At 39.9% G+C, this 25,121-nt stretch overlaps 1 protein-coding gene across 11 annotated transcripts in view; it reads right to left on the minus strand.

The window, feature by feature from the left end:
• Positions 1–443: 443 nt before the first annotated feature.
• LOC137197398 (mitogen-activated protein kinase kinase kinase kinase 3-like) overlaps positions 444–25,121 on the minus strand; it is a 46,653-nt gene continuing 21,975 nt past the window's right edge. For 2 of the 11 annotated variants that reach the window (XM_067610789.1, XM_067610788.1), the window contains 22 exons: positions 24,049–24,127; positions 23,852–23,910; positions 21,135–21,197; positions 18,885–18,937; positions 18,437–18,475; positions 15,901–15,975; positions 13,030–13,081; positions 12,715–12,916; positions 11,105–11,211; positions 10,537–10,578; positions 10,089–10,173; positions 9,853–9,932; positions 9,512–9,572; positions 9,275–9,392; positions 8,996–9,054; positions 8,636–8,739; positions 8,309–8,480; positions 8,126–8,194; positions 7,870–7,962; positions 7,607–7,677; positions 6,942–6,997; positions 444–6,007 (listed from right to left, as the gene is read on the minus strand). In XM_067610789.1, coding sequence (XP_067466890.1) covers positions 5,920–6,007; positions 6,942–6,997; positions 7,607–7,677; positions 7,870–7,962; positions 8,126–8,194; positions 8,309–8,480; positions 8,636–8,739; positions 8,996–9,054; positions 9,275–9,392; positions 9,512–9,572; positions 9,853–9,932; positions 10,089–10,173; positions 10,537–10,578; positions 11,105–11,211; positions 12,715–12,916; positions 13,030–13,081; positions 15,901–15,975; positions 18,437–18,475; positions 18,885–18,937; positions 21,135–21,197; positions 23,852–23,910; positions 24,049–24,127 — 1,827 coding nt within the window. In that variant the 3' untranslated portion in view covers positions 444–5,919. Of the gene's footprint in view, positions 6,008–6,049; positions 6,822–6,941; positions 6,998–7,606; positions 7,678–7,869; positions 7,963–8,125; positions 8,195–8,308; positions 8,481–8,635; positions 8,740–8,995; positions 9,055–9,274; positions 9,393–9,511; positions 9,573–9,852; positions 9,933–10,088; positions 10,174–10,536; positions 10,579–11,104; positions 11,212–12,537; positions 12,917–13,029; positions 13,082–15,900; positions 15,976–18,436; positions 18,476–18,884; positions 18,938–21,134; positions 21,198–23,851; positions 23,911–24,048; positions 24,128–25,121 lie in introns of those variants that run through there. The other 9 variants (XM_067610780.1, XM_067610779.1, XM_067610786.1 and 6 more) reach the window with 9 other exon arrangements.

The following is a 25,121-nucleotide window of genomic DNA, read 5'->3' on the forward strand; positions in this document are numbered from 1 at the left end:
CAGGTTTAACATGTAAAATACAAAGCCTCAGACATTCAAAAAGTGGTTATTAACAACTTTCCTTGCCTGTAGATGGTGCAGGTTGGGTTGGAAATGCTTTGATGCTGGATGATACTAACTGGACCTAGTTTCAGGTTCACATCATGTGAATCATTGTCTTAGAAAAAGGTATGGTAATTAGACAGCACTAACTTGAATTTGAGCATCAATTTTCAGCTGATGAAAAGTAGAACAATTTAGGGGAAGATGTTTTTAAATAGGCCAAAGTCAGCAGGGATCAGGAGGGTAAGCACAGGTGTTACTGATAACATAAACGATGTCCGTTTCTCTGAAACCAAAGCAGCTAAATGAAATTCAGCCATCATTCATTATTTACACCTGTGTTATTCCTGCCGTGACATGTCATAGTGTCACCAGAAATGACGACCACAAGAGCCCACTGGTTCAGTTCCTTCTTTTTAATGTGTTAACCTTTCATCTCATAAATCTGTTACACTTCTGAAACAAAATATAGGCAATTATACAGTATGTAAAACAAACCCATTTTTATTTTACACTATATACATTTCATAACGTGTGCATTATGAAAAAAAAACAAAACAAAAACAAAAGACAACGGTGATGTAATAGCGACAGAACAGAGCAGACTTATTGTGTTTTTTTATGGGATCGGGAGGAGACCTGGATCAAACTGCTTTTTGCAAATAACTCATCTGTGTTTACTTTAATCTGCTCGGAGCTCCGCTCAGGTGAGCTTTACTGAACGGAGAGTCAGAGTATGTAAATGATCTTTTTCTCAATTTAGTCTGTAACGGCAGAAACTTCTGGTATCCACAGCATCTTAAAACAACACTCATGAATTATTTTCACAGGATTTGACCCAGGGCTAGTTGAGATTATAAAACACAGACTTCTTAACATTTCAGTAAGCCTACAATGGAAGGCCATGTTGGCACCTGCTTTAGGAGATTTGTGTTTATGATGGCAGAAGTTAGGAGTCAACAGAGCATCATTCAACCCCCAAAAAAAACGCTTCTTTTGTTCTGCAAAAGGGACAGTTTCCCCCCAAAATTAAATGTTCTAAAGTTACCATAGAAAAAAAAAATCATGTGAGATTTTAGGATTGCTTGATTAGTCTGTTTCAACCAAATAAACACTTACAGTATCTGCATAAGGAGTTTTCTTGGGTTAAAATAAATGTAACAAGAGGATATTTTGGGACAAAACAAAAAACCTTAAAATAAAACCTTGAAGTCATTTTCAGTGGAATATCTCATTCACTGTCTTCATGTGATGTTTAAGTAACTTTTGAGGACACAGACATGTTTTGATTGATACTAACTTTACACACCGTTACTGGCTGTTTTTCCCAAATCAGACAAATTCCTTTTTTTTTTTCTCCATCTAGGACATACCATGAGGTAGACTCACTCGACTTGACTGGACTCAATCTAAATTTGGCCATAAAAGTTTTCAACAACATATTTTGGCATTACATTAAAAAAATGTAAAATCCTTTAAAAAATATATGCTCTTTAACATTCACCGAGCCCGAACGTAAAAGGAATGTGTGATACATTTTTCCACGACGATTTGACCGACCGAACATGAAAGTGTTAGTCTTAATGGCTGACAACGTAAATATGAGGCTATGTAGCATACTTGGCATGCCTTATTTCTTGTTGACACTGAATAGACAGATTTATAAGAAAAATAAGTTTGTTCAATAACCTGATTGTGTGAATAAAACATGGTTGCAGCTCAGAAAGTTTGGCCAGTCTGTAATAATGGGTGTCGGCTAGGAGCACATGTATTAGCAAATCTAAAGGTGGTGATTCACTTTCAAGGCAATTTAAAAACAATGCCAATCTATTTCCATGTTTGATTTGGATTATAAAAGTATTTTAAGAGCAAAATTTCTGGTTGTTGTACCAATTTTTTAACAGTAATATGCTGAGAATTGCGGTTTTAACCAGTTTCCTTACTGCTTTGAGCTAATTTCTTGACCTGAAAGTGGATCAACCTCAGCCGCTGGCAGCACAGTTGAGCTTTTTAGACATTTAACTCCTCCATGGCTAATGTGTGGGTATATTACAGACGACTATTGGAGTCCTTTGAAAGGCATTAAAGAGGAAGACAGTTTTCACTCCCAACTTATTAGATGGCAATTCAGTGTGCTATCTAAATGTCTTGCAGGTGCAAAACAACAATCACGTGGGCATTTTACACAAGAAAAGTAGAAGATGTTTCCCCACAGTGAATTCAAGCTCTCTACACTTAACTAGACTATGCTTGTATTAGTTACTTCACCACAGCAGTGCAACAAAGCATCAGGAGCTGGAATCCAGTAAGAGGATCTGTTTATCCACAAATAAATCCCACATAAATGGAGTGAAATAGTGTGTAGGGGCATAGGTGTGATTCCTGTCAAGTCTGGAGGAGGGACATACCGCCATGTTAGCTAGGTACTAAGAGGTCAACAGGAACAGGTGACGCTCTTTCATTGTCAGCCCAGTTGCATGGCGACACGTCCCATTTACAACCAACTTTCTAACATTCAGCGATGAGTCCATACAGAGCTGAAATATCCTCATCCATGAACGAATTCCCCATTTAGTCCATAGCTAGCCTCGCCATGACAATACTGTGGATGGATGTGAGCTTTTTTTTGACTACATATTAAATTTTTAGCTTGCTTTTTTTGCTTCATAGTGTAGTGTTGCATCACTCTTACAGTTGGAATAGAAAGAAGTGAAGTGGAGGTGAAAGTATAAAACACTAGATGGCAGCAGAAGTATTTTTAGTGTGCGTATCATCAGGTTGTTCCCAGGTTCTTCTAAAACGCTGCACCTCCCATTAGATTCCTTTAACCAAAGATATCACTGTTGCCATAATAGCACTCATTTCTATATCAACAGTATATTACATTAATAGTATTAAGTCTCACTAATTGATCTGATGAAATCACACAATGCTGCTTGTGTAGAGAAGTTCATTAACTTTGCGAGACTTTGCTTTTGTTTCTACTGAATATATTCTGTGTTGGTTCAGTTATAAGATTATAGAGCGATATCTATGGAGAAAATGAATGAGAAAATGGGCCTCTTGTAAATTCAACCCAAACGTTTCAGCTCTGCAAGATTTCAGCGTTTAAGCGATAGTATTTCAGTTGGATTCAGCTAAAAAAACTAGTGTTCACGTTCCTCCGAAGCAACCTGTGTCACAGCTTGTAAAGACTGGTAGTGTACTGCCACATGTGGACTCTCTACACACCACACAGTGCACGTCTACATGCATGTAGTGTGATCTCTCATACAGACGTCGGCCTTTAAAAAGTCACAGCAAAGGACGCTGAAGTTGAAAGCGTATCCAAATATTACTAAAATGAATAAAACTTTTTTTTACACAGAAATAAAAATCTACAAACAAGCTGAAGACATGACTTGCTTCTGGGCTAGCTTCGGTCTGACTAGCATTTGTTGCTACATGAGTTTCTTTCATTATTCTTTCTGAGAAAGCTGAAACATGATAGTTAAGGTTTCTGTCTATATTCTAAGCTAAATGGGTATCAATTACTGTACTGGATAACAAAACCTAAGCACCTCATGATCTTAACAAAGATAAAACAAGTTATTTTGTTAGCATTGAACAACTGCAGCTGCCATGAAACTGTGACAGCGCTTCTCTGCGTTAAGACTCACCAGAGGTGTTAAATGCTAACAAAATTATTGTTTTTTTATGACTGTGTTTAAAGTTGAATGTCCAGAACAGTATTAGATACTTATTTACTCGGCATCTTGTTTTAGCTTCTTAGAGAAATGAAAAAAAAAAAAATCAATTTTCGAGGCTAGCTAAAAAGAAGCTAGCTAAGAATGGGAGTTGAGCATTCAGCTCTTTATTTTACTCAGTAAATATGTTCCATCGAGCTAAAATGTGACCTTGTCCTAGCTGGATAGATCTTTTTCAACTAGCATTTTTAAAACAATTCTTAATGTTTGTTTTATCATCTTTAAAGTACATGATGGGAGGTGTTTTCTATTCAAATGGTTCCAGATCAATCATAGTAGAAGAAATAAAATAACTTCAGTAATTTTATGTCATGATTTTAACTGAAAAACGTCCTTGTGTTTTTATATTTTGATATGGTGCAAACTTCATCCCTGTCGTATTCCACTCGAGTTAAATTTGATGCTAGAATTACAGCTAATGGCTAATATATATCAGCTGTATTGGTATAAGTAAGGTAATGATTTTTCTTTCTGTGTAAATTCAGCTTTTGTCTTGTTTTTTTAACATCTGTTCTTTTCAAGAAGCCTCGAACAGAATCACAACTGTCACTTGTTAAAGACCAGATCTGTACATGATGCACTCGTATGTGCATATTCTATGTCTACGCACACACATACACACACACACTGTGCATACACACAAGGTCATATATTATAATGACATCACATTTGTTATCAAATACCTTTTTCTCTGTGCAAATTTTTAACACCAGTGGTTCAATAAAAATAAAAATAGGATAAAACAAAAACAAAAAAAAAAGCCTTTTGATTAGGATAGCATTAAAAAAAAATAAAAATAAAAAGGATGATTTCAAAAACAGGAGAAACAAACTCAAATGAACTCATAACATCCGCTGCCCTGGCGACAGTTTCTATGGTGCAAACGAGCAGGAAGTTATGATGGTGACGCATGCAGAAAGAAAATGACCAATCAGTGCTGCTTCCTGTGTTCGCTCAGTCCAATCCTGAGCTCCCGATCGTTATTAGAATTATATCGGATTACTAAAGCTGTCCACCTGAGGAGACTGCCGGGGTCTTTGCTTCCTGATCCTTCCTTGTCACATGATCAGGGAACTAGGAAGTGAATTTATGCCCCCCCCCTCCCGCCCCCCCTCCCCTCACTCCGCCATGTCCGTCTGTCTCTGTTTGTCTCCACAGTTGTACAGAGCAACTCTACACACGCCTATCTACACGACCAGTCTTTTTAGTGTTCGTCTCTGTCAAAAAAATACTACATTTATATTTACAACAATTAAATAGAGGTCAATTAAGCACTTGTGTGGTGTAGTGACGGGTATCGGAATTCGATGCTAGCAGAGGTGGCGAAGCTTTTTAGTCTGTTTTCTCTTTTTTTATCCTTTTTTTTTTTTTTTTTTTTTTAAACACATAAAACAGGAAAGCCATCCTGGTTGTTAAAGTTACATCATGCCACAATAAATAAAGGTGTAGTTTTTTTTAAAAAAAAAAAGGGAAGAAAGGAAAGAGGAGACAGGAAAGAACAATGAAGGGAAGGTTTTCTGTGCAAGATGGCTCTTCTGTGAAGCTCTAGCGCTAGTAGCAGTAGCAGTAGTAGTAGTATGTGTAGAACTAGTAGTAGAAGTAGTGTTGAAGTCAAACTTCTGTGCTGGATGCGGTTTTCCCAGTATGCATTGTGCAGGGGAAGGTGGGTGGTATCAAGAAGGATTCTAGGTTGAAGTCGCTCTTAAACGGTGCAGAGAAGAGATCAGACTTTCAGACTATTTCTACACAAATTCCAACCTTTATGAGCGAAATCTTGGCCTCAGACCGGCGTTTTTTTTAAACCCTCGCCCTGTCAGAAACTGGTCAACAACCCACTGCCGTTCTACAACACGCTTAACTGACACACATGTAACACTGCGGCGCATTTTGAATGAACTGGAAATCCACCATCTGCACCCATGAACTGCTCGTCTCCCAGTCACACTTGCAGACAGGCCCGGGTGAGAAGGTGGGTGAGGTTGTGGGGGTGGGGGGTTAGCGGTATGGTTGGGGTGAGTGTGTCTCCCGGTTGCTCACCCCCTCATTTGCATTAGTGGTAGGCTGTTTAAAGAGTGTGTTTATTTGTGTGTGTGTGTGTGTGTGCGTGCGTGCGTGTGTGTATATGTGTGTCTCAGTAGCTGTTTTCATGGCCTGCCAGGATGTAGAGGTTGCTGTGGGCTGTTGGGTTGTCTGTAGGCCGGCTCTCCAGCACCACCACCCTGTAATACAAACAACACACAGCCAAAAACACACACACACACACACACACACACACAATCCAGTTTAGTTTCAAGAAAAAGGTAGCAGAACATTCAATCAGTCTTTGTTTTGATTTTAAATCCCAGACAAATGAACAAGCCCAGCCTGCTTCAGCAATTTATTAGTTTTTCTGATAAAATAAATACAACACTGAGTGATGTAAAGAGTGAAGACATAGTTAAGACCCCGGACAGCCAGCAACCCACACAGGATATGGTCAAAGCCTATAAAAGCCCTGTTATTTGTAAAAAAAAAAAAAAAAAAAAGGCAGCAGAGGGAGATGACTTGACACTAAACCCCTCACAAAGTATTCTCTGTTTACCCTGAGGAAAACTGTGAGAAAGCTGTTAATTACTCTTTTAAAAGGCTCACACATTCACACATCATAATTCAATGAGACTCAGCTGTTGAGTGATGAGACAGCAGACACCATTACTCTATCATTAGTTCTTGGTAGCTCAAAACTATTAGATTTTGTGCAGGTTTTCCCAATCCCTGACAACAAAATGGACAGAATTTACTGATACAGATAAAATTGGTGTTCATGCTCTCATCACTCAACAGGTAAAATCTCCAAAAAAAAAATCGGGCGTAATTTCCTCAGACACACTCTCTCTTCATCTCAAACAGCCTTAATGCTCCCAATCAATAAACAGATCAACAGAATTCCCGACAGAAAGAGGCAGAGTTTTTGGGCCAGCTGTGGCCAGCGGGCAGTGAGTGTACCTGGGCAGAGCGAGGCCTCTGTCCCCTGGATCTCTACAGTCAGCATTTCTTTAGTGATAAAATATCAGAGAGGATGTTAACAGAGACCTAACTGTGTGTGTGTGATGTGTATGAAGTTAGGAGGAGATATGGGTTGATTGGTGTGTGTGTGTGTGTGTGTGTTCTCACCTGTCCGATCCCAGTAGTCTGAAGATGCGTGTACTGTCAGAGATCTCCTGGGTGATCTGAAGAACATCAGAGAAAGAGAAAAAGAGAATCATTAAGTAATAATCGGAGCAGACATCATGCTACAGGCCAACAGAACTAAAGGAGAATTGTATCAGATTCATATGTCCACAGTGTGAAATCAAAGTGTTTGAAATCAGATTTTGTGCAGCCATCTCTTACTGTACCGCTTTTCAGTTTAAAGCTTATGACAAAAAAACCATCATCAAGTGTGGGGCTGCATTACTGTCACAAGAATATAGATGGTTTGGGGGCGACAACGGCAACCGCAATGTCGTCTCGTGCTTGGTCGACTATAATCACATTGAAGTGGTGAGCAGCGTCCGCTGTAAAAAGCCTGATTGGAGCATCTCATCTCAAAATATTACCCTTAATTTAGTTTAGCGGGTATGAAAAACCTACCGACACTATTAACCAAACATTATTCTCCATTTATCTATGTACATTATAGGAATTCAGTAGCTACAACAATGACAATACAAATATTATAGTCTGAGATTAAGTAACGTCTCACCAAAATGCCGAGAAGTGAACATCATTATACTTTAAGACATGGTCTAAAGGTCACCTGTAGTGCACTTTTTTCTCTTATACAGTATCAGTCTCACCTCATTGGTCTTGAAACTCCGTCCCTGCATGCCATGCCTCCAGAAGGCCAGCACGCTGTCTTGGAGACAAACTGCAGAAACAGGGATTTACAAATAAGCCTGTATTAGTTAAATCCACTTTTCAAATCAAGTTGCCTTATTTCTAAGAAATGTCCTTCATTCTTTTAGCTCATGACATCTGTTCAGAGCCTGGAGCCGCATCGTCTCCTTTTTATGTTCTTGTGTTTGAAAATATACAAATGTGGCTGGTTTTTTTTCTTTACCTATGGATTCGATCTGGAAGTTGAAGGTGAGCTCAGCTGACAACTTCCTGCTGGATTTCAATCTTCCCTGGAGATTCACTATCTTTATACACCCTGAGAGGGAGCGAGAGAGGAAGATGGGGAAGAGAGAGAGGAAGCGGCGTGAGTAAAAAGTCTGGTAGATCCATTGCAAAAGCTTCTGCATTATGACTTAAAAGTAAGTGAAGCTGCACAGTGCAAATGCAGAGACGTGTAAAAATGTGTGTGTGTTACTCACTGTCGAGGCAGACTAAGATAGTGTCTCTCTCTAGCTGCGTGACGTGGATCACACACGTTTGTGGTGTGTCTGCAGAGAGAAAGATGGGCAACATCTGAAACATCTCTGTACAGCATGTTTTCCATTCAGAACAAATTAAATTGTATTATTTTAACATTACAGAGCTGGTCATGCTGTTCTCACCTGCTTCTGTGAACCAGGAGGAGGTAGAGTTGGGGTTGACGGTGCCGAACCTGACCACCTGGTTGAGCTCGGTTCCTTTACTGACCGCCACGCAGATCAGAGGGTAAGTCTGCTCCGGGACCACCAACATCTCAAAGACCTCCAACGGACATGGCAACGGGAAGTCGATGTTCTGTTGAGAAGATGAGGATAAAGGAGGTGAGAAAGGGAAGTCTTAGTCTGCTATCATAGAGCATGCTGACATCTTTTAAAGACAGGAGAAAAATAAAAACATGAGGAAACACAAATGAGGAGTTTTGAAGACAATAAAAAAAAAATCACACTGACCTTGATGAGCATGAACTTCTGCATGGACTCCACCCACTCCAACAGCATGACACTGGACTGAAAGGCTCCACACAGGTACTTATGGCCTGTGTACGGGTTGCGAACTGCATGGAAACAACACCATGTATCAGTAAATTTGTATCATGGTAACACTTAACAGTGGCTTCATTTCTGTGCATTAAACTGCACAACTGTGTTTCTACACACTTGTAAGTTTCATCACGTACTGATGAGACTTATATTAAAAACTGACAGTGCTATTAATGTATGTATAATATGTTTCCTATGGGATAAATACAAGGATTATAATCAACATAACACCATGCTAGTTTTTCTGAGGATATCATTTAGCTGACTCACCTACGCAGCACTTTTGGCACCCTTTAGTGTCTGGAATTTTATTGGACACAGCAAACTTCCTATAAACAGACAAACGAGGAAATCCATGTCACTCAAAAAAGATTTTTGTTACACAGATGATTCAAATATGGATGTAAATTATAAACAGATATGTACATTTTCTATGACTGAAGAAAGATAAGATTATGGTTAGAATTCAGCAGACCAAATGACTTCAGTAAAAGGAAATATATTTTTTTGTGTTGACTGATAGGTTGGACCTCATGTTTGGAGAGTTACCTGGGAATCATCTTATCAGGCAGTTTGTGTGTGGGAATGGCTACTGGTAACTTCTGTAACTGTCTGGCCTGTTCGAATAGACCACTCAGATTATGAGAGTACAGCTGGGAGGCTTTTCCTGGAATAGAATAGAGAACATTGAGAAAAAAAAGTTATTGATGAGTTATTGAGGATGCAAGAGGTAATAACCACCAATAACGAAGAGTCAATAATTGAGATGGACGTATTTTAGCTCACCAGATATGGAGAGAAGACAGTTGTTCATGACATACAGCCAGGTGCACCGCCGAGGGAAGAGCTGCAGACATTTACAAAGTAGAGAGAGAAGCAAAGTAACACCGTGTTATAAGTCAAGTAGTTTATGATTTAATGTATTTATAAATTATAATATAATTACAATAATTTATCTCAAAGAAAGGACCTTACAATACTTGTCTACCACTGGAAAGCATAATTATTTAGGAATTACAAACATATTGCACTAAAAATTACAAAACAAAATAAAAAGCAAGTCAAAGACATTTCCATAAAGTATATTACTGTTAGTATATTTATTAATGTGTGATCTCCAGTCTCACCTGCTCCATCGATGTCTCGTGCAGCTCGTTAAGGTTTAGTGTGTAAATTCCCTCTTCAGCTCCGAATATCAAATACTGGTCTGAAACACACACACAAACACACACACACACACACACACACACAAACACAACCATTATACCACATATTAGAGTAAGGCAACAGCTCACAACACAGAAAATACACCCCTGCTGTGACGACATATTCATCACTCTTTATCTTGTTTGCTGTTCATTACCTCTGGTGTCAGGGTTGATCCAGGAAGTGGCACAGTGGATCTTCAGAGGGCAGCCGTTGAACACCTTGGAGAAACACGCACCCATCTACAAATGGGAGGAGGTGGTGAATTAATGCAATGCAAAGGATGCGCTCTGCGGATTATGATGGTGGAACGGGTTAAAAGTTTGACATCCTTTAAGTGTGTTTTTGCTCAGAGAGTGATGGAACCGTGATGAAATAAAAACATGTCCTACAGGGTTGTTAAAGCAATTTTAAAGTAAATAGTTTGTTGTCCATATTTGATTTACTTTCTCTGGAGATAACCAACTGAGTCCCAGACTTCCCCAGATCAAAATGACACTACACAATATGACTCACAATACCTCAGCTACACATTTTTTTTGGTATAATAAAACAAAAATGTTCTAATAGAGAACAAAAAGAGACAAAAAGAGACTGTTACTTACATGGACTTTGGGTGTAGGCGGGAGGCCGTTACTGATTGGCTTCTAAGACACACGGAAACAAAGATACACGCACACACACGGAGTTAGTCAGTATTAAATTATGAACAATCACGGGAAAAAAAACGTATGCGAATTTCAAATATAACTATAACAAAAACAAGTAATTAGACCAAGAAGGTAAAAATGATGCACTCCCAGTTTTTCTTAGCAGTGGTTTGAAACTCCACAATGAGGACATGGACCTTTAAAAGGAAAGCATGGTTTGGGTGTAGTTTTTGTCATCGCTAACATTACAGTTGTTTGGTCTTAGGAGGTGCCCAAATCCCACCCTTCCTTCCCTGACTGATCAGCAGGAGTCTCTAGTGCAACAACAAGGATGTGATCCCTCACCCACAAAATACTGCCAACTGTATCAGAGTGCATGTTTTTTCCCTCTGCACCACAGCAATATGTACATTGTTAACAATTTTATTAATGACGTCATCAAAGCAAACCAATTCAGAATCGGAGAAACCGACTCCTCAAAATAAAAAGAGCTCTCTTCCAGGAGGTCACCAGGTCTGCTTACCGGAACATCCTTCTTGTCTTTCCGTATGGGGACACTAGGGGGCATGGTGGACTGTCTGTCTGCTGGACTGTCTCTCTCTCCATTGTGTGAAGAGTTCAGCCCATTGCCTATAACAACAGATACAGAACTCAATGTGTGTTGGAGGCTGATGGAGTGTGTGTGTGTGTGTGTGTGTGTGTAAGGGACAGAGAGGGGGGAGAGAGAGTGTGTGTGTGTGTGTAAGGGACAGAGAGGGGGGAGAGAGAGTGTGTGTGTGTGTGCATATGAAGCTGTGTGTTTGAGAGAGAAAGTGGGTGAAAAAGTAAAGCAAGTGAACAGAAAAAAAAAGACTGCAGATACAGTCCACGCACTCTCGACATTTTCTCGTACACACCGTTGGTTTCAATGAGTAGAATCTAACCCACAGGACTGAAGACACAGAGGAGAGTTTAACGTAAACAGTAACAAACTACCGGGAGCAAGGAGGGAGGGTGGGAGGGAGGGAGGGAGGGAAGGAGGGAGCAGGCTAGCAAGAAGAACACAGAGGATCAAAATATAGTCATGAGCGAAGGAGGGTGTGAATGCACCACGTACAACCTGCCAGATATTGGTCAATTTTCAGTAATGGCTAGTAGGTTTGTCTACTACTAACACTACTGGCAAGTAATCAACACTGTCCAAACACTCTGATTTGGTTTATTTAGTAGTAAAATAATGAGACTTTTTTTTTTTTTTTTTTACAGTGACTAACCTCTGTGGATATAAACAGAAATATTTCCTGTCATGACCAAGAGGAAAACATCTTCACACACGTATGCATTAACAGAGTGTAACACTGTTAATGCCTGCAGAAGGCTTAATGAACCAGTGATTCCAGCATGACTGTATATTTTGTTCTACTTTTTGTCTTCCATCCAATTAAAGGGTAATGCTGATAAAATAAACCATATTTTCCAATCTGTTTTCTGATCTCCACGATTCAACTCATCTCCTTAGACTTTACAGCATCTTAATATTTGTTTATTATAAGTTACCCCCCCCCCCCCCCAATATCAAGGAAATACCCAATCTAATAAAAGTGAATCAACTAATGGGAAAAAATTGAGTTTAAGATGCATCTGATCAGCCAGGACGATGTTTTCTCCTCTTCCTTCTTCCTCCTAGGAAGTGAGGGGGAGTGGTAGCAGACTACTAGCTTTTGATCGATTGGATTAAACAACCAATCAGACTTCACAGAAGATGACTTTTAAAGACAAACAATCATATTAGGCAGGAGCTGATGGACGTAAGGAAATAAAAGCAAAGAAATTAAAAAAAAGCGCTATTATTAATGGACTCATGGAACAAATAAATCAATAAGACTACGAGGACTGACTAATGGGTGACCACACAACCAATCAAAGGGGATGACAGGGTCAGTGGACACTATCAATCTACCAATCGGCTGCTCTTACTCTCTTCCTTTTCCTCCTCTTTTTCCTGCTCCTCTTTCACCTCCTTCAGCACCTCCCATGCCTCCTCCAGCTCCTCCTCTGTGTGAGGCGTGTGGAGCCATTCCCAGAAATGCCTAAAGCTCCCATCATCCTCTGGGGCAGAGTTTTCGACGTCCGTGCACTTCAAGCTCTCGTTACCTAGGCTGCTGCGGCGGTGGGGCGGCAGCTTCGGGGGCGGGGGCCGCGGGGGGACGTTGGAGGCGGGCTTGGCGGGGCTCGGCGTCTCTGGAACTGGACAGCGTTTGATGGTCCCTCCCCCTCCACCGTCGTCCTCGCTGTGTGATTGGCTATCGTCTTGTTTTTGCTGTTGCTGCTGCTGGGACGAGCAGATGGACTTGGGCTGGAGAGAAACACAGATAAGGACAAAGAGTCAGCTCATTTCTCATATTCAGGGCAGTAAAATCCCACATAAAAAATAAACCGTGACTGTTTTATACCAGTAATTGTGCATACCTTGGGAGGAAGAGGGGGTGGGACCTTTGGTCTCATGATAGTGCTTGATTTACTAAAGAATGAGAAAACAGAAGAACTGAGACTTTGCTTGACAATACACTCATAAATCAGAAAAAACTACAGTTTATTACAAATATGATTTATACTGAAAACAGTATAAACATTTGTCAACATGTCACCACTGAGGCTATGGTTTAACTTGCCATTTAAAAGCTATATTTGGAATAGAGGTTTACACATCTATTGTTCTACTGTTCTTTGGCAAATAAGCTGGATTACATTCAGGCAATGAAGTGCAATGACACTGAAACTTTACAATTTCAAAATCTAGTCTTGGAAATTTCAATTGAGTCATCGTGCATCCAGACAAACACTAGTAGTAGTACTTTATGGAGTGATCAGATGTTAGATACAAACTTGTAAATGACAAGCATAGCCAGAGCCTGACACTAACTGAGACAGACATGGGAGAACTGCTTTAAAAGGTTATTCACTACGTACAAAGTGGGACTGCCACACTGGCGATCATTGAGGAAAAATACAGATGGAGCAATTGTAAAGTCTTTGAGAATTGTAGTGCTGATACTGAAAAACTGAGAAATGTGACTACAGCCAGTGTTGCTTCAAGTACATTTCATAAAGTTCCAACACTTCAACAAAAATTCAACATAATATAAAAGAATATTTTATTGAGCAATTTTTGAAATGCTTTTCTTATTTGAATCAAGAAAACCCACATTTTAAGGCTTTTAAGCACCTACTTAATACCTTAAAAAATATATAATCTCCAGCAGACCAGCACTATATTCGCAGAGACTTTTTCCATTCTGCCTTCTTGAGCCACTACTTGTTAATAACTGACAGACAAAGAACAAATCTGAACACATAGATCAAAATGGACAGAGGCTGGAAGTCAATCACGATGAAAACACAAATACTGGAATACCAATAAAAATGAGTCACAGTGATTCGGCTGAATGGCGATCAACGGCGATATGGTTTACCCTTTAATGTAAATCAGTAAAAACTGATGTAGTAAAAAGTAGATCAGTAACTGACACAGTTTTCACAGACAAGGCTGGGACATAAAAAGCTACATTGTGTTTGATGCATCGCCCCACCTCTGAGCTTAAGGACAGATACTGTATCGGAAATGAAACATGGTGGTTGGGGGGGGATGACAAATGGAATAAAACGATGCTAACAAAAAACCTGTGTGCAGAAACTGAGACAGGATTGTTGTTGAAGTTGGCAACAAAGCACCTGAAAAGTATTTTTGGACATCTCAGGACTTTATTATAGACAATAGAGAGATGACAGGAAATAAGGGAGATATAAATATATATATATAAATATATATGACAAAAGTAACCGGCCGGACACTAAACATTATGCAGTTTGTGGTCCGCATTTGAACCCTTAAGCCACGGTAGCACCCCTTGGTAATGATTTTTAACGGCGCACTCTCTAAATCTACTGATCCTCCACATATAACTTATGTAACTAAGAATGTAGAAGGAACTTGTCCATGATCATTTTCTGGAGCCGGATCAATAATGGTTTAGCATTTATAAAAAGGAAAGCACAGAAAGCTTTTTTTTCTGACTAAGAGCTACAGCATTAACTGACTTTATGTTTTTATGACGATGCTGCATAGCAGCGTAGCTAGCGAGCATGGCTAGCTTTTGCTAAAAGCTAATATTCAGGCCTATATTGATGGTTATGTTTTTGTAAATCCTCTTTAACAGCTTGAGGAAGGTGCACTTGAGCACAAATTTTGAAGTGCGAGTTCCATTTTTCTGATTTCCTGGTGCTTTTTCAACATATTTATGGAGAAAGTGATTTGCTTCAACTTCATTTTACACTACTGTTGTTTGCATTGAATTTAAGACTCCAGGTTGATCGTACTGTTGCAATCATTTTGCTGTGTTCTGGATGTGCCTATCAGCAAAAAGCCTAAAATATAAAGCACTACGGCCTTTCTGACTTCAGTGGAAAATCTCTGTCTAGAGAGAATATTCTGGTCCACCGCAGACATTTGGCTTTTATACAACAAGGGACAAGGCTGAACGCCAAATGTACAGTTTTATAGAGGCAGGAGAAGACAGAAAGCAGCATGAGTGCGCACGCACACATGCACACGCACACACACACACACACACACGCACACACACACACAGCAAGGAGGCACACAGAGGGCGGTGCGAGTTGAAAACAAAACAAGACAACAGCGTATAAGAAGTCAAGGTCATGAGGATGAGTTATCTAAGCACTAACACTGCATCCAGACCTCATGTTCCATGCAACAAGAAATTAATTAAAACCCAGTGAAACGACATGCCAGAAGCTTGTCGCTTGTGTAGCTTTACATGTAGCTACAATCTACTCTTTAATACTGCGGTTTTTAGCCCTACCAGTGGGTAAAGTTATTGCCTGACTCTACCTGACTCCATCATTTTTTTTTCCTTTTATTCTGTATTGAATGTTTTTGGAGGTAAAATAAAAATAATTTGAAAGTAAACAAAAAAAATCCTCCTATATTAACAGCCTTCAGGTGAGTCTTTAGGGTTAGGGTTACTGTTAGTAGCTATTAAACTTCACATGACACAGAAGTGACAGCATGGAAAACACACAGGCTGTAAAAACACACACACGCAAACACAGGTGGCATATGTGGCGTGATGGCGGGGTGTGCTGCATTGAGATGTGTGGATGAAACTGTGGTGAAAAACAGGAAGCCTTCCTCCTTGCACTAATCCTCATCTTTCTCCTTTCCTCTTCAAGAGGAGGGAAGGGGGGAGCGGTGGATGACGGCACAGATGAGGAGACAAGGAGGGAGAGGCTTCCAGCTAAGACTGGGAGAGAACTTACTGAGTGTGAGTTTCATCATCATCTGCACCATCATCATCCTCATCCTCATCATCCCCTAAGTGTGCCACATGGCCCCTGGGAGAGGAGGTGAAGATAGGAGGGTAAGGGGATTGAGGAAGAAAGGAGAAGGGGAGGAAGAGAACAGAAATAGAGGATTGAGGGAGGGTAGGGGTGGGTAGAGGAGATTAAGGGAGAAAGGGAGCAAGCAAAGGAGATAGGAGATGACAACAGGAGGAAGAGGAGAAGGTGGTGGAGGAGGAGGATGGGGGGAGAGGGGAGGGAGAGCTGAGTGAAGCTTGATCCACAAACTACCTCTAACCCTTGATCTTTAGACACATATGGACACATCTGAAAGGAACAAATCACTCATAATTTCCTACAGACCCGAACAACCAGGGAAATTCTACCACAATACACTACTGATTCCTTCTACAACCAGACACACCTGTGCTGTTAAAACCTTTACAGTCCTAACAGATCTACACACACCTCTGCAGTAGATTTAACTCCACATTCAGTCAATTCATAGAAACTTGGCTGCAATTTAAAGTTATTGAGAGAACCAGAAACTGGCTTATATTAAGGACAGACCTTTGTTGATCATTTTCTGGTTTGTGAGTTACATCATACTCACCACTCCACTCTAAATCTCTCTCATTTTTAATAGAAACACTTCTATTCTACTTTGCTGCTCTTTTGATCAGTGTTAAGCTACAGTCAACGAAACTCAACACTTCATGCAGATGTTTCACAGTAAAAGTCTACCAGGAAGGGGATAGATGATGCCCTTGAAGCCAGTGGAAGGCTTTTAATGTGAAATAACCCTGCAGGAAGTGATGAATATCACTGACAGTAGCTTAACACCGATCAAAAGAACAGCAAAGTAGAAGTGATTAAATAAATAAGTAATTAAAAACTATTTATATTAAAAAAGAGATACTCCAAGTAGATCGGTGAGTGTGACAACTCGGTTGTATTGATGGAATTAGTGGTAATATACTTTATATTGTATTTACCTTGAGAACCATTATATTACAGGTAATTTGTCTCCCTTTCGAAGTTTTATTGGCAGCCGGCCTTTTCTTTGTTTGCGCCAGCCACACCTCAGCTACGTTTTGAAACCAAGCCATTATTTAAACAAAAACAATGGCATTTATTGAAGAGTTTACAGTAATAACAAAGCCTGCATTTTATATCTGGGCAAACTGCATCTTTATGTGATGGATAACTTACAGGCTGTTAAATTTATGCACACCTATTAACTGAGATGGTGTCATTCAAAGTGAATATACTGTACATTTATCCAATCAAACTAGAACTTTTAATCCCACGCCACATACAGTATACTAACTTTTTTTTCTTGTATTTAGATAGGTAAGCTATACAAACCTGCTGTTACAGGATAGGAAACTAGAAAAGCAATGGACAGGTAACTAGCAGACCTCAGTCTAAAGGCATTTATAAATAAATGTTAGTAGTTTCATCTCCCTTAGGAATACCAGAGTGGCTCAGTTTATGACATCAGAATAAATGACAGATGAGGCGTCCGTCACAGCTAAGTAAGAAAAAGACACTTTAACTACTTTTCAGGTGTCTGTTGTGACATTCTGTCAAATGTTGGAAGGTACTCCATCTCAGATGCACTTGTAAACATTAAAACAAACAATGAACTGCATTTACAGAGGTCTGTAGACTACCCACTGACTCCCCAACATTTTTTTGAAACAGGAGTAAACATGTAACAACTTCAAGGACTGAAATAAGATCGCTGTTGTCTTCTCTGCTACTATTACCTCCGTTCACCAAAAGGAGAAAACAACAGTATAAAAAGGAGGGAGCAACTCAAATTAAATCAACTGTAGGGACCTGAACAGCCTTGCAGAATAAGATACTTTTAATCTAACTTTTATCCATCTGACTCTGTGCATGAAATCAAACAAATTCCCAACTAGAGGCATAAAAGGGAGTGTTTATAGGAGAACTTACTACCTACTGTTTATATAGTATAAACTTTATTACTATGTAGACCAAAGAATTCAGTGAAACACATTTGTCGTATCAGATTGTCTCATAGAAAACGACAAAGAAACAAGAACGCTGATCATCATAATCTTTTGGGCAAAGAAGAAGAATTTCTCCAAAGACTTGCCAGTATAATTACTAAAGACAACCATTGCAGCTTTGGCTAAAAACACTGCATACACGTGCATGTGTGTGGGTATGTGCACACACATGAGTGTGTGTGAGTGTGGGTGTGTGTGTGTAAGCCATGCTCTGCAGGAAGCTCCTATGAAGCACAGCCTTTTCCTGATGACATTAAAGCGTGAAGCAAGCTGCAGAGGGAAAATAAACCCCAGAAGAATCCAAAATGCTGACAGCCGGAGCAGCCTGAAGTCATTACAACAGCGTTAGTTGCGTGTGATTGGCCCAATTAGTCCTGCAGTTAACAATGATTGGCTGATGGGTGGGCATGGTTAGAACACTGGCAAATTACAAGGCCCCGGGTGAATCAGGATGTGGGAGGGGTCTGACTCACCTTTGCTGTAACTCCTCCTCCACAGATTTGAGAAGACTCCTGTTTTTTGAACAAGAGAAGAGAAAAGTATAAATGAGAGTCAGAAAAATCTGATCTGATTTTGAAACGTATTCGTCGAGACTGACAATCTACAAGCTTGAGAAAGTCCGTGCAAGTCTATGGGGGGACATTTACCTGTCCCGATCTGAACCTGAGCTTTCTATTTACAAAGCAAACACACAGTTCACAGAATATCCTCGAGCTGCAATTTTGAATAAATCATCAAACCTACAGTGTGAAAACTCTCCCTGTCTCACTTTCTGGTTCTTTCTTTGTCCACAACCTCCCTCAATCTAGACAGTTAAAAAAAAAACTAGGACATCTGTATCTGCAAATAAAAGAAAGGGAGAAAAATGAAGGTTTTGGAGAGATAAAGAGAAGGAAATGACAGAAAGTGAAGGAGACTTACTTGTTTCCTCCCAGTAGACTTGGTGAGTCGTGCCCATACTCCAACTGCAAGTCCTACAAGACAGACAAATTACATTACAACTGTGACACAATACTTCATAATTGGTTCATTTAAAAATGTGCTAAGTATTTGATTACTCAAGGGGTATAAACAGGACAGAAGATCTTGGCCAGGCGCCACAATAAACCACACTGTGACAGTGACTACCACTGAAAATTAGTTTAAATGCCAAGTTGCTGAAGGAGCTGCTAGTGTAGCAGCAGCGGTGATCGTTATAGCAGCCTGCTAGAAATATTAATACCCCCATAAAACACCAATTTCACAATACATTTAATTCATAACCACATACATACAGATGAACAGTGAGCATAAGCTGACTGATTTGTCTCTTGCTGAGTTCACATTGTGGCCTCAAAATTGTGGTAATCATAATAAAAACCACAACAACAAATTCCCTCATGTCTTCGTAGTGTTTTCAATAAAGAACCCGACAATTATGGGTTGCTGAAACAATAAAAAACATACCAATCACATGTAATTTTAAGTGCAAAACTGGGAATTGAATAGCCAAAACTAACTTAGCAGTGTATGTTTTTTTTCTCCCAGTGAGGTTTTTTCTGGACTCCGAGAGATTAAAGCACTTTATCATCATTAGAATAAGTGACAAGAAGAGCAGGTGGACAAATAAAGATAACTGCACTCATCTTGCTCAGTTTTTTAATATCTGCTCTCTTGGCAGAAAACTTAAAGGCTGGTTTTAAACCAGTGGCCCCCAAACTTTTTGGCTTGTGAAGCCCTCAAATGAAACCACATCTACTTAGGACCCGACATCACAGTTTATGGACTCTGTATGGATTTGAATTGTGTGCGTTTCAACAAGGGAGTTAATTTTCCTTCTCAGATTTGCTTCATTTTAGGTCCCAAAGAGGAGAAAATATTAAAGTATTTCACAAGAAAAAAAGCAACAATAAGAGGGAAGCCAGGAAAAAGTATAACGCTGTGCAACAGAAACATGTTTTGCTTATTTATTCCTGTAATTGTCTTCTGACCCTTCATATGTATCTCAGGTTGGGAACCATGTTTTTTAGAATATTTAATCAATGAAACATTAAACCAAGTGCAAGTTGATTTTCGGTGCAGGTTGACAATAAGCAGCACTGATACTCGGGTATAATAAGCGGCACTGGTAGAGTTAAACACGGTTCTCTGACCGAAACGCATAAAAAAAACCATCATGTAAAGCCACAACGTGAATGCAGCACTGTGTCAGAAAAACAGATCATGACATAATGCAACAAGCATGCAGAGGAAAAAACACACATAACAAACATACTGCAAACGCACAGACAAACACAGGCATCACACACACACACACACACACACATAAAAAAGGCCTCATTGCTTTGATCACCTATAGTATGTAAGAGGTTAGAGAACATTTAAGCAGCGGTGAACGGTAGAGACACACATATTCTGTAGAGAGAAATATCAGAGATACCTCAAACAAATATCAGGTGCAATATAATGAAATTAAAAGTGTATGTTTGTGAATTTTTATGTAAAAAAAAATCTACTTTGTGAGTAGGATTGTCTGCGTATCTTCCCTGCATGTCCTTGAGCAAAGCCTGCATCACTAACAGCTGACGAACACTGAGAACAATGAATCTGACCTTAGTCTGTGTGTTTGTGTGTCTGCGTCACACAAATGTCATATTTAATACAAAAAACAAAGATTTACAATTTGATTTGATTGATTGTAATGTTTGTGTGAATGTATGTGTGTCTGAAAAACAACAAAAAAAACAACCACAACATCACTAAGGACTCTTATCACCATGACAACCACAACACCAGTTAGTGAGGCAAAAGCCAAGGCTGGAAAAAAAGAAGAAGAAGAAAATGAACAATAACAGATGGATGGAACAGAATAGATGGAACAAAAACTGTGAAAATAAACAAAAATACATGTTGGACATCAAGCAGCCAAAAGAATCAGCACTCTGGGAAAGGAAAAAAAAAAGAGAGAGAGAGAGAGAGAGACAGCAAGGGCTCAGAAAGCAAAAGAGCCAAAAGAAGTACAAGGACCTGGCCTTCAGAAACAGATTAGGAATTAAAGAGAAATATGGAGAGAGTGAGGTTAGAGAAATGGACAGAGATGAAGGAAGAGAGATCGAAAAGAAAAAAGCCGATGTAGGTGGACAGAGGGAGAGGCTAACAGAGAGAGAGAGAGACAGATAGAAAGAGTACTACCAGATTAGATCTCGCGGTATAGTAGAGCTCCTCAACACAGTCCAGATAGGGCTCAGATTCACGCTGGTCAGCAAGACAGAGCGAGAGAGACCTCAGTTAATACATTAACCTGGACGATGGAGGGGGGAAGGGGATGGGGGGGGGATGGGACGGGGACACGGATGCAAGAGAGAGAGGGTGATGTATGAAAAATGGATTAAGGCCAAAATGAGCTTTGGAGTCCATGGATCAGCAAGACAGAGAGAGAGAGAGAGAGAGAGAGAAAGAGGAGAGATGTTGGAATATTAATCTGAAGAGAAGAGGGGAGGTATAGAGGGAATGGATCCAAAAATAAACTGGTGTAGATGGGGATTTAAAAATGAGCAAAACTGAAGAGGAGAGACATTAATAAATGACGTTTATATATATCATAAACATAAAATGTTTGATTTTGCTTTGTATAGCCTCCTTCAGTGAACAAATAAGACAATTAGTAGCCGGTGGTGTTTCCTTAAAGTCCGCCCCCTCCTGTCAAAGATGTGTGTTTTTCTTAATGTCACCTGACTGTGATGCTTAACCTTCACTTTGCAGAGTTTGACACTAGAAACCTGTTATTAATTCATTAATCTGCAGAGCGTGCTCGCTGAAGATCTGAGTTAACGGCGTGTGACCTATGAGCATGATTTGTGACATCACGACTTGTTTGGAAACCAATCGTGACGCAACTTACACGAGCGTTATGTGGAAACTTTTATTGGGAGTATTTTGTGGAAAACCCGTATCAGACACAAATTATTAGTATATCTTATAACATGTCCTGGGGGGAATCTTTAAATCATGAACACATGTCACCTTAATCCAGGGTCAATAGTGTCGCTATGGGTGTGTTTGGTTTTTGTTTAGCATTACATAAAAGCTTAAATATGCTGAAAGTTATTCTAGCTGCTGACTCCTTGCACCATTTGCGTTCTCTTTTTGAGTAAAGAGGTCACTAGATGCTGCTGCAAATCTTTTTTGGCAACAGTAATGATGTTATTAATAATCTTATACAATTTTAATGTGGTAATGATTTATTGATGTTAAAATGCCATACATAGCACTGTAATTCTGAACGGATGAACGCTGGGGAGCTCAGAATCACACTGGTCAGCAGCACACACACAGAGAGAGAGAGAGCGTTTTATTACATGACTTTGAACGAGGGGGTAGAAACTGAAGGACGAAGGGATGAATGTACAGTAAACGGATGACGCAAAAAGACCTACACTGGTGATTGTGTTTCACCGTCACATTGACGGATAAATAGATGGACGGACGGGGAGGAGGGGGTGGAGGGGGGGAAGAGAGGGAGGTAAGGATCGGATTTGAATTTAGGATGGATTTTCCAAGCCAACTTGAAAGGAGAGAGGAACACAAAAGTGAGATTGTGGGAAAAAGTGCAAGTGCAAGGGAAGAACAGAAAAAGTGGGTGAGTGAGGGAGGGGAGCACTTTGAACAAGAGGCTGTGATTGTGCATGAACCCTGCTGCACCATCCCATTTGTCCACTAGCAACCACTTTTTTCCAGCTGCTTCAAAAGTTACGGGCACCTATAGCTCCTATAGCAACATGACAAGCATCTACAGCTGCAGCTAAACCTACACAGCACTACTGATTTTGTTAATGAAACGCAAACACTAGCAGACATTTGTTGTCTTGCATGCTGGGAACTAGAGCTAGCAAAGCCGTACAGTATGTTCATGTTAGTAGATTAGGCGACATAACAGCTAGAAGCTAAAGTCGGCTGTGTTTCAGTTCTGTTGTGTCCATGTGGTAGCTTTCTGTGTGGCCGTCAGTCGGCACCACTGCCATGTTGATGATAAAATTTTTATGCTTATTATTATTCTGCTTATACAGATCCAGGTCACCATGCCAGCCCGCTAAGCGAGGCAGTTACATCTTTCTCCACAGCCACAACCTCCAAGCTTTTCCTGAGGGATACTAAGGCGTTCTAGACAAGTTCGGACATGTTATCCTCCCGGCATGTCCCAGGGGCTCCGAGCAGTTGGGATGTATCTGGAATATCTCTGGGTAGGTACCTGAGGGGCATCCTGATTACATACCAAAAATCATGTCAAGTCCTTTCAATCCCAAGAAGCAGCAGTTCCCACTCCCAAGCTGCTTCTGGGAATCCAAGTTCCTCACCCTGTCCCTAAAGAAGAGCCCGGACACTGTGCAACGAAAAACTCTCAATTCTGGCTGCTCGTATCTGCAATCTCAACGCTTACATGCACATAAGAAACCGGGGGAAAAAAATCAGGTTGAAAGGAATAATAAAAAGCAAAAAAAAAAAAAAAAATTAAATAAATCAAAAACACATTAAGACACACTTCAGTAACCTGCTTGTAAAATCTTTATTTGCAGAAAGCAGCTGGTAAGAAATCTGATTTCTTCCCTAACCACTAAAAGATTCTTGAAGCATGACCGGCTAATAAAAAACAAATTTTTTGACTAAAATAGGTCAATACCTCTTCCCTCCTTGAAATACCTCTGTTTTGTGACTACCAGAGTGAATTATGTGGATGGGCTTATTGTTTGGTTCAACACAGACTGGACAACAACATGGACTGGATGGGGTGCTTCCTGTGATTAGGTGAGGATTGGCCATGCTGGTATTGGTGAAGTGACAACCACACAAACATAATTGCACCCACCCACACACACATATATACAAATATATCCCATAGCTAATAAACTCACCGGTTCATGATGAGGTTCTGTCTCCTTTCTCAACGGAGGATCAAACTTCACCTGACCAACTGAGAAAGTAAAAAAAAAAAAAAAGAGGCAAAGACAGAAAAAGAGAGAACAACATGAGATTTTTTCGGAGTTTTCTGACTTTAAAAGTCAAACGAAAAAAACGTATTTGTTCATGTTGACCTTGTGTGTGAACTCACAGTTAATCTCTGACAACGTCTTTCCTTCCCTGGTGCTCCTGCTGGTGGAACGAATGCGGTGAGGAACAGAGACCGGAGACTATCAGGAAAGAGAAAGAAACACACACACACACACACACACACACACACACACACACACACACACACACACAGTCAAATAGCTGTTCAAACAATATACACAGTGTGGTAGTTTACAGGGTACTTGAGAAGATTACAATAGGTTTAAAAAAAAACATAATCCTTCTGCTATTTCCTGTGGGTGGGATTGGATGACACAGCAAAACAGCCAGCCTCACTCTGCAACCAGACAACCAAAACATAGCAACAGTCAACGAAAAGCACAAACCTTCCCTAGCAACAATATTAACACTTTGTCTTAGTGATGACACAGTTTTTGTTGAGTCCCAGTAAGGCAAAATATCTTCTATATATCACCATGATCTTTTTTTTTTTATATATATACAGGTGAGGTGACGCTCGTGTTAACAGCTAACCCCAGACGTTTTTTCCATCACACACTATCCACTAAGCTTCAGTGGGGAAACTCTAAGCCAGGTGGTGTTAATTAAAATACACTGAGCCAACTATATGATGCTAGTTGTTGGTTTCTTTTGGGAATAACAAAGGTTGTGTATTGTTTTGTGACCTTTATGTCAATGTTTGTGCAAATTATCATGGTTTAATTTCTGAATGATCAAAATCTACTCCAGCTTTATGTCTTCTTGTAAGTTCAATCTTCAAATGTAAACAAAGCGAAGGACATCACTCCTTACATCCTAGCAGAATCGCTAAAAAACACAGCAATAATGCAAACCATGCTCGTCAAGTGCCGGATACAGACAAACCAAGATCAATCACCACACAGAAAATGCATTTATCCAAGCCACAGTTTCAGCTCAGATCCACTAATAGATTTGTCCATTTAAAACCACATCTGATAAGTGTAATAAAGCCCATTCTGATAGCACACAACTCATGGTTAGTAACTGGAATTGCAAAGGTAGACGAAGATGGCTTCCAAAACTGACATGTATGAGCCCTTTTCATAATGCATCCTGTATCCTGCGTTTCCA

The sequence above is a fragment of the Thunnus thynnus genome, chromosome 14 (genome assembly GCF_963924715.1).
Source record: "Thunnus thynnus chromosome 14, fThuThy2.1, whole genome shotgun sequence".
Classification (NCBI taxonomy): Eukaryota; Metazoa; Chordata; class Actinopteri; order Scombriformes; family Scombridae; genus Thunnus; species Thunnus thynnus.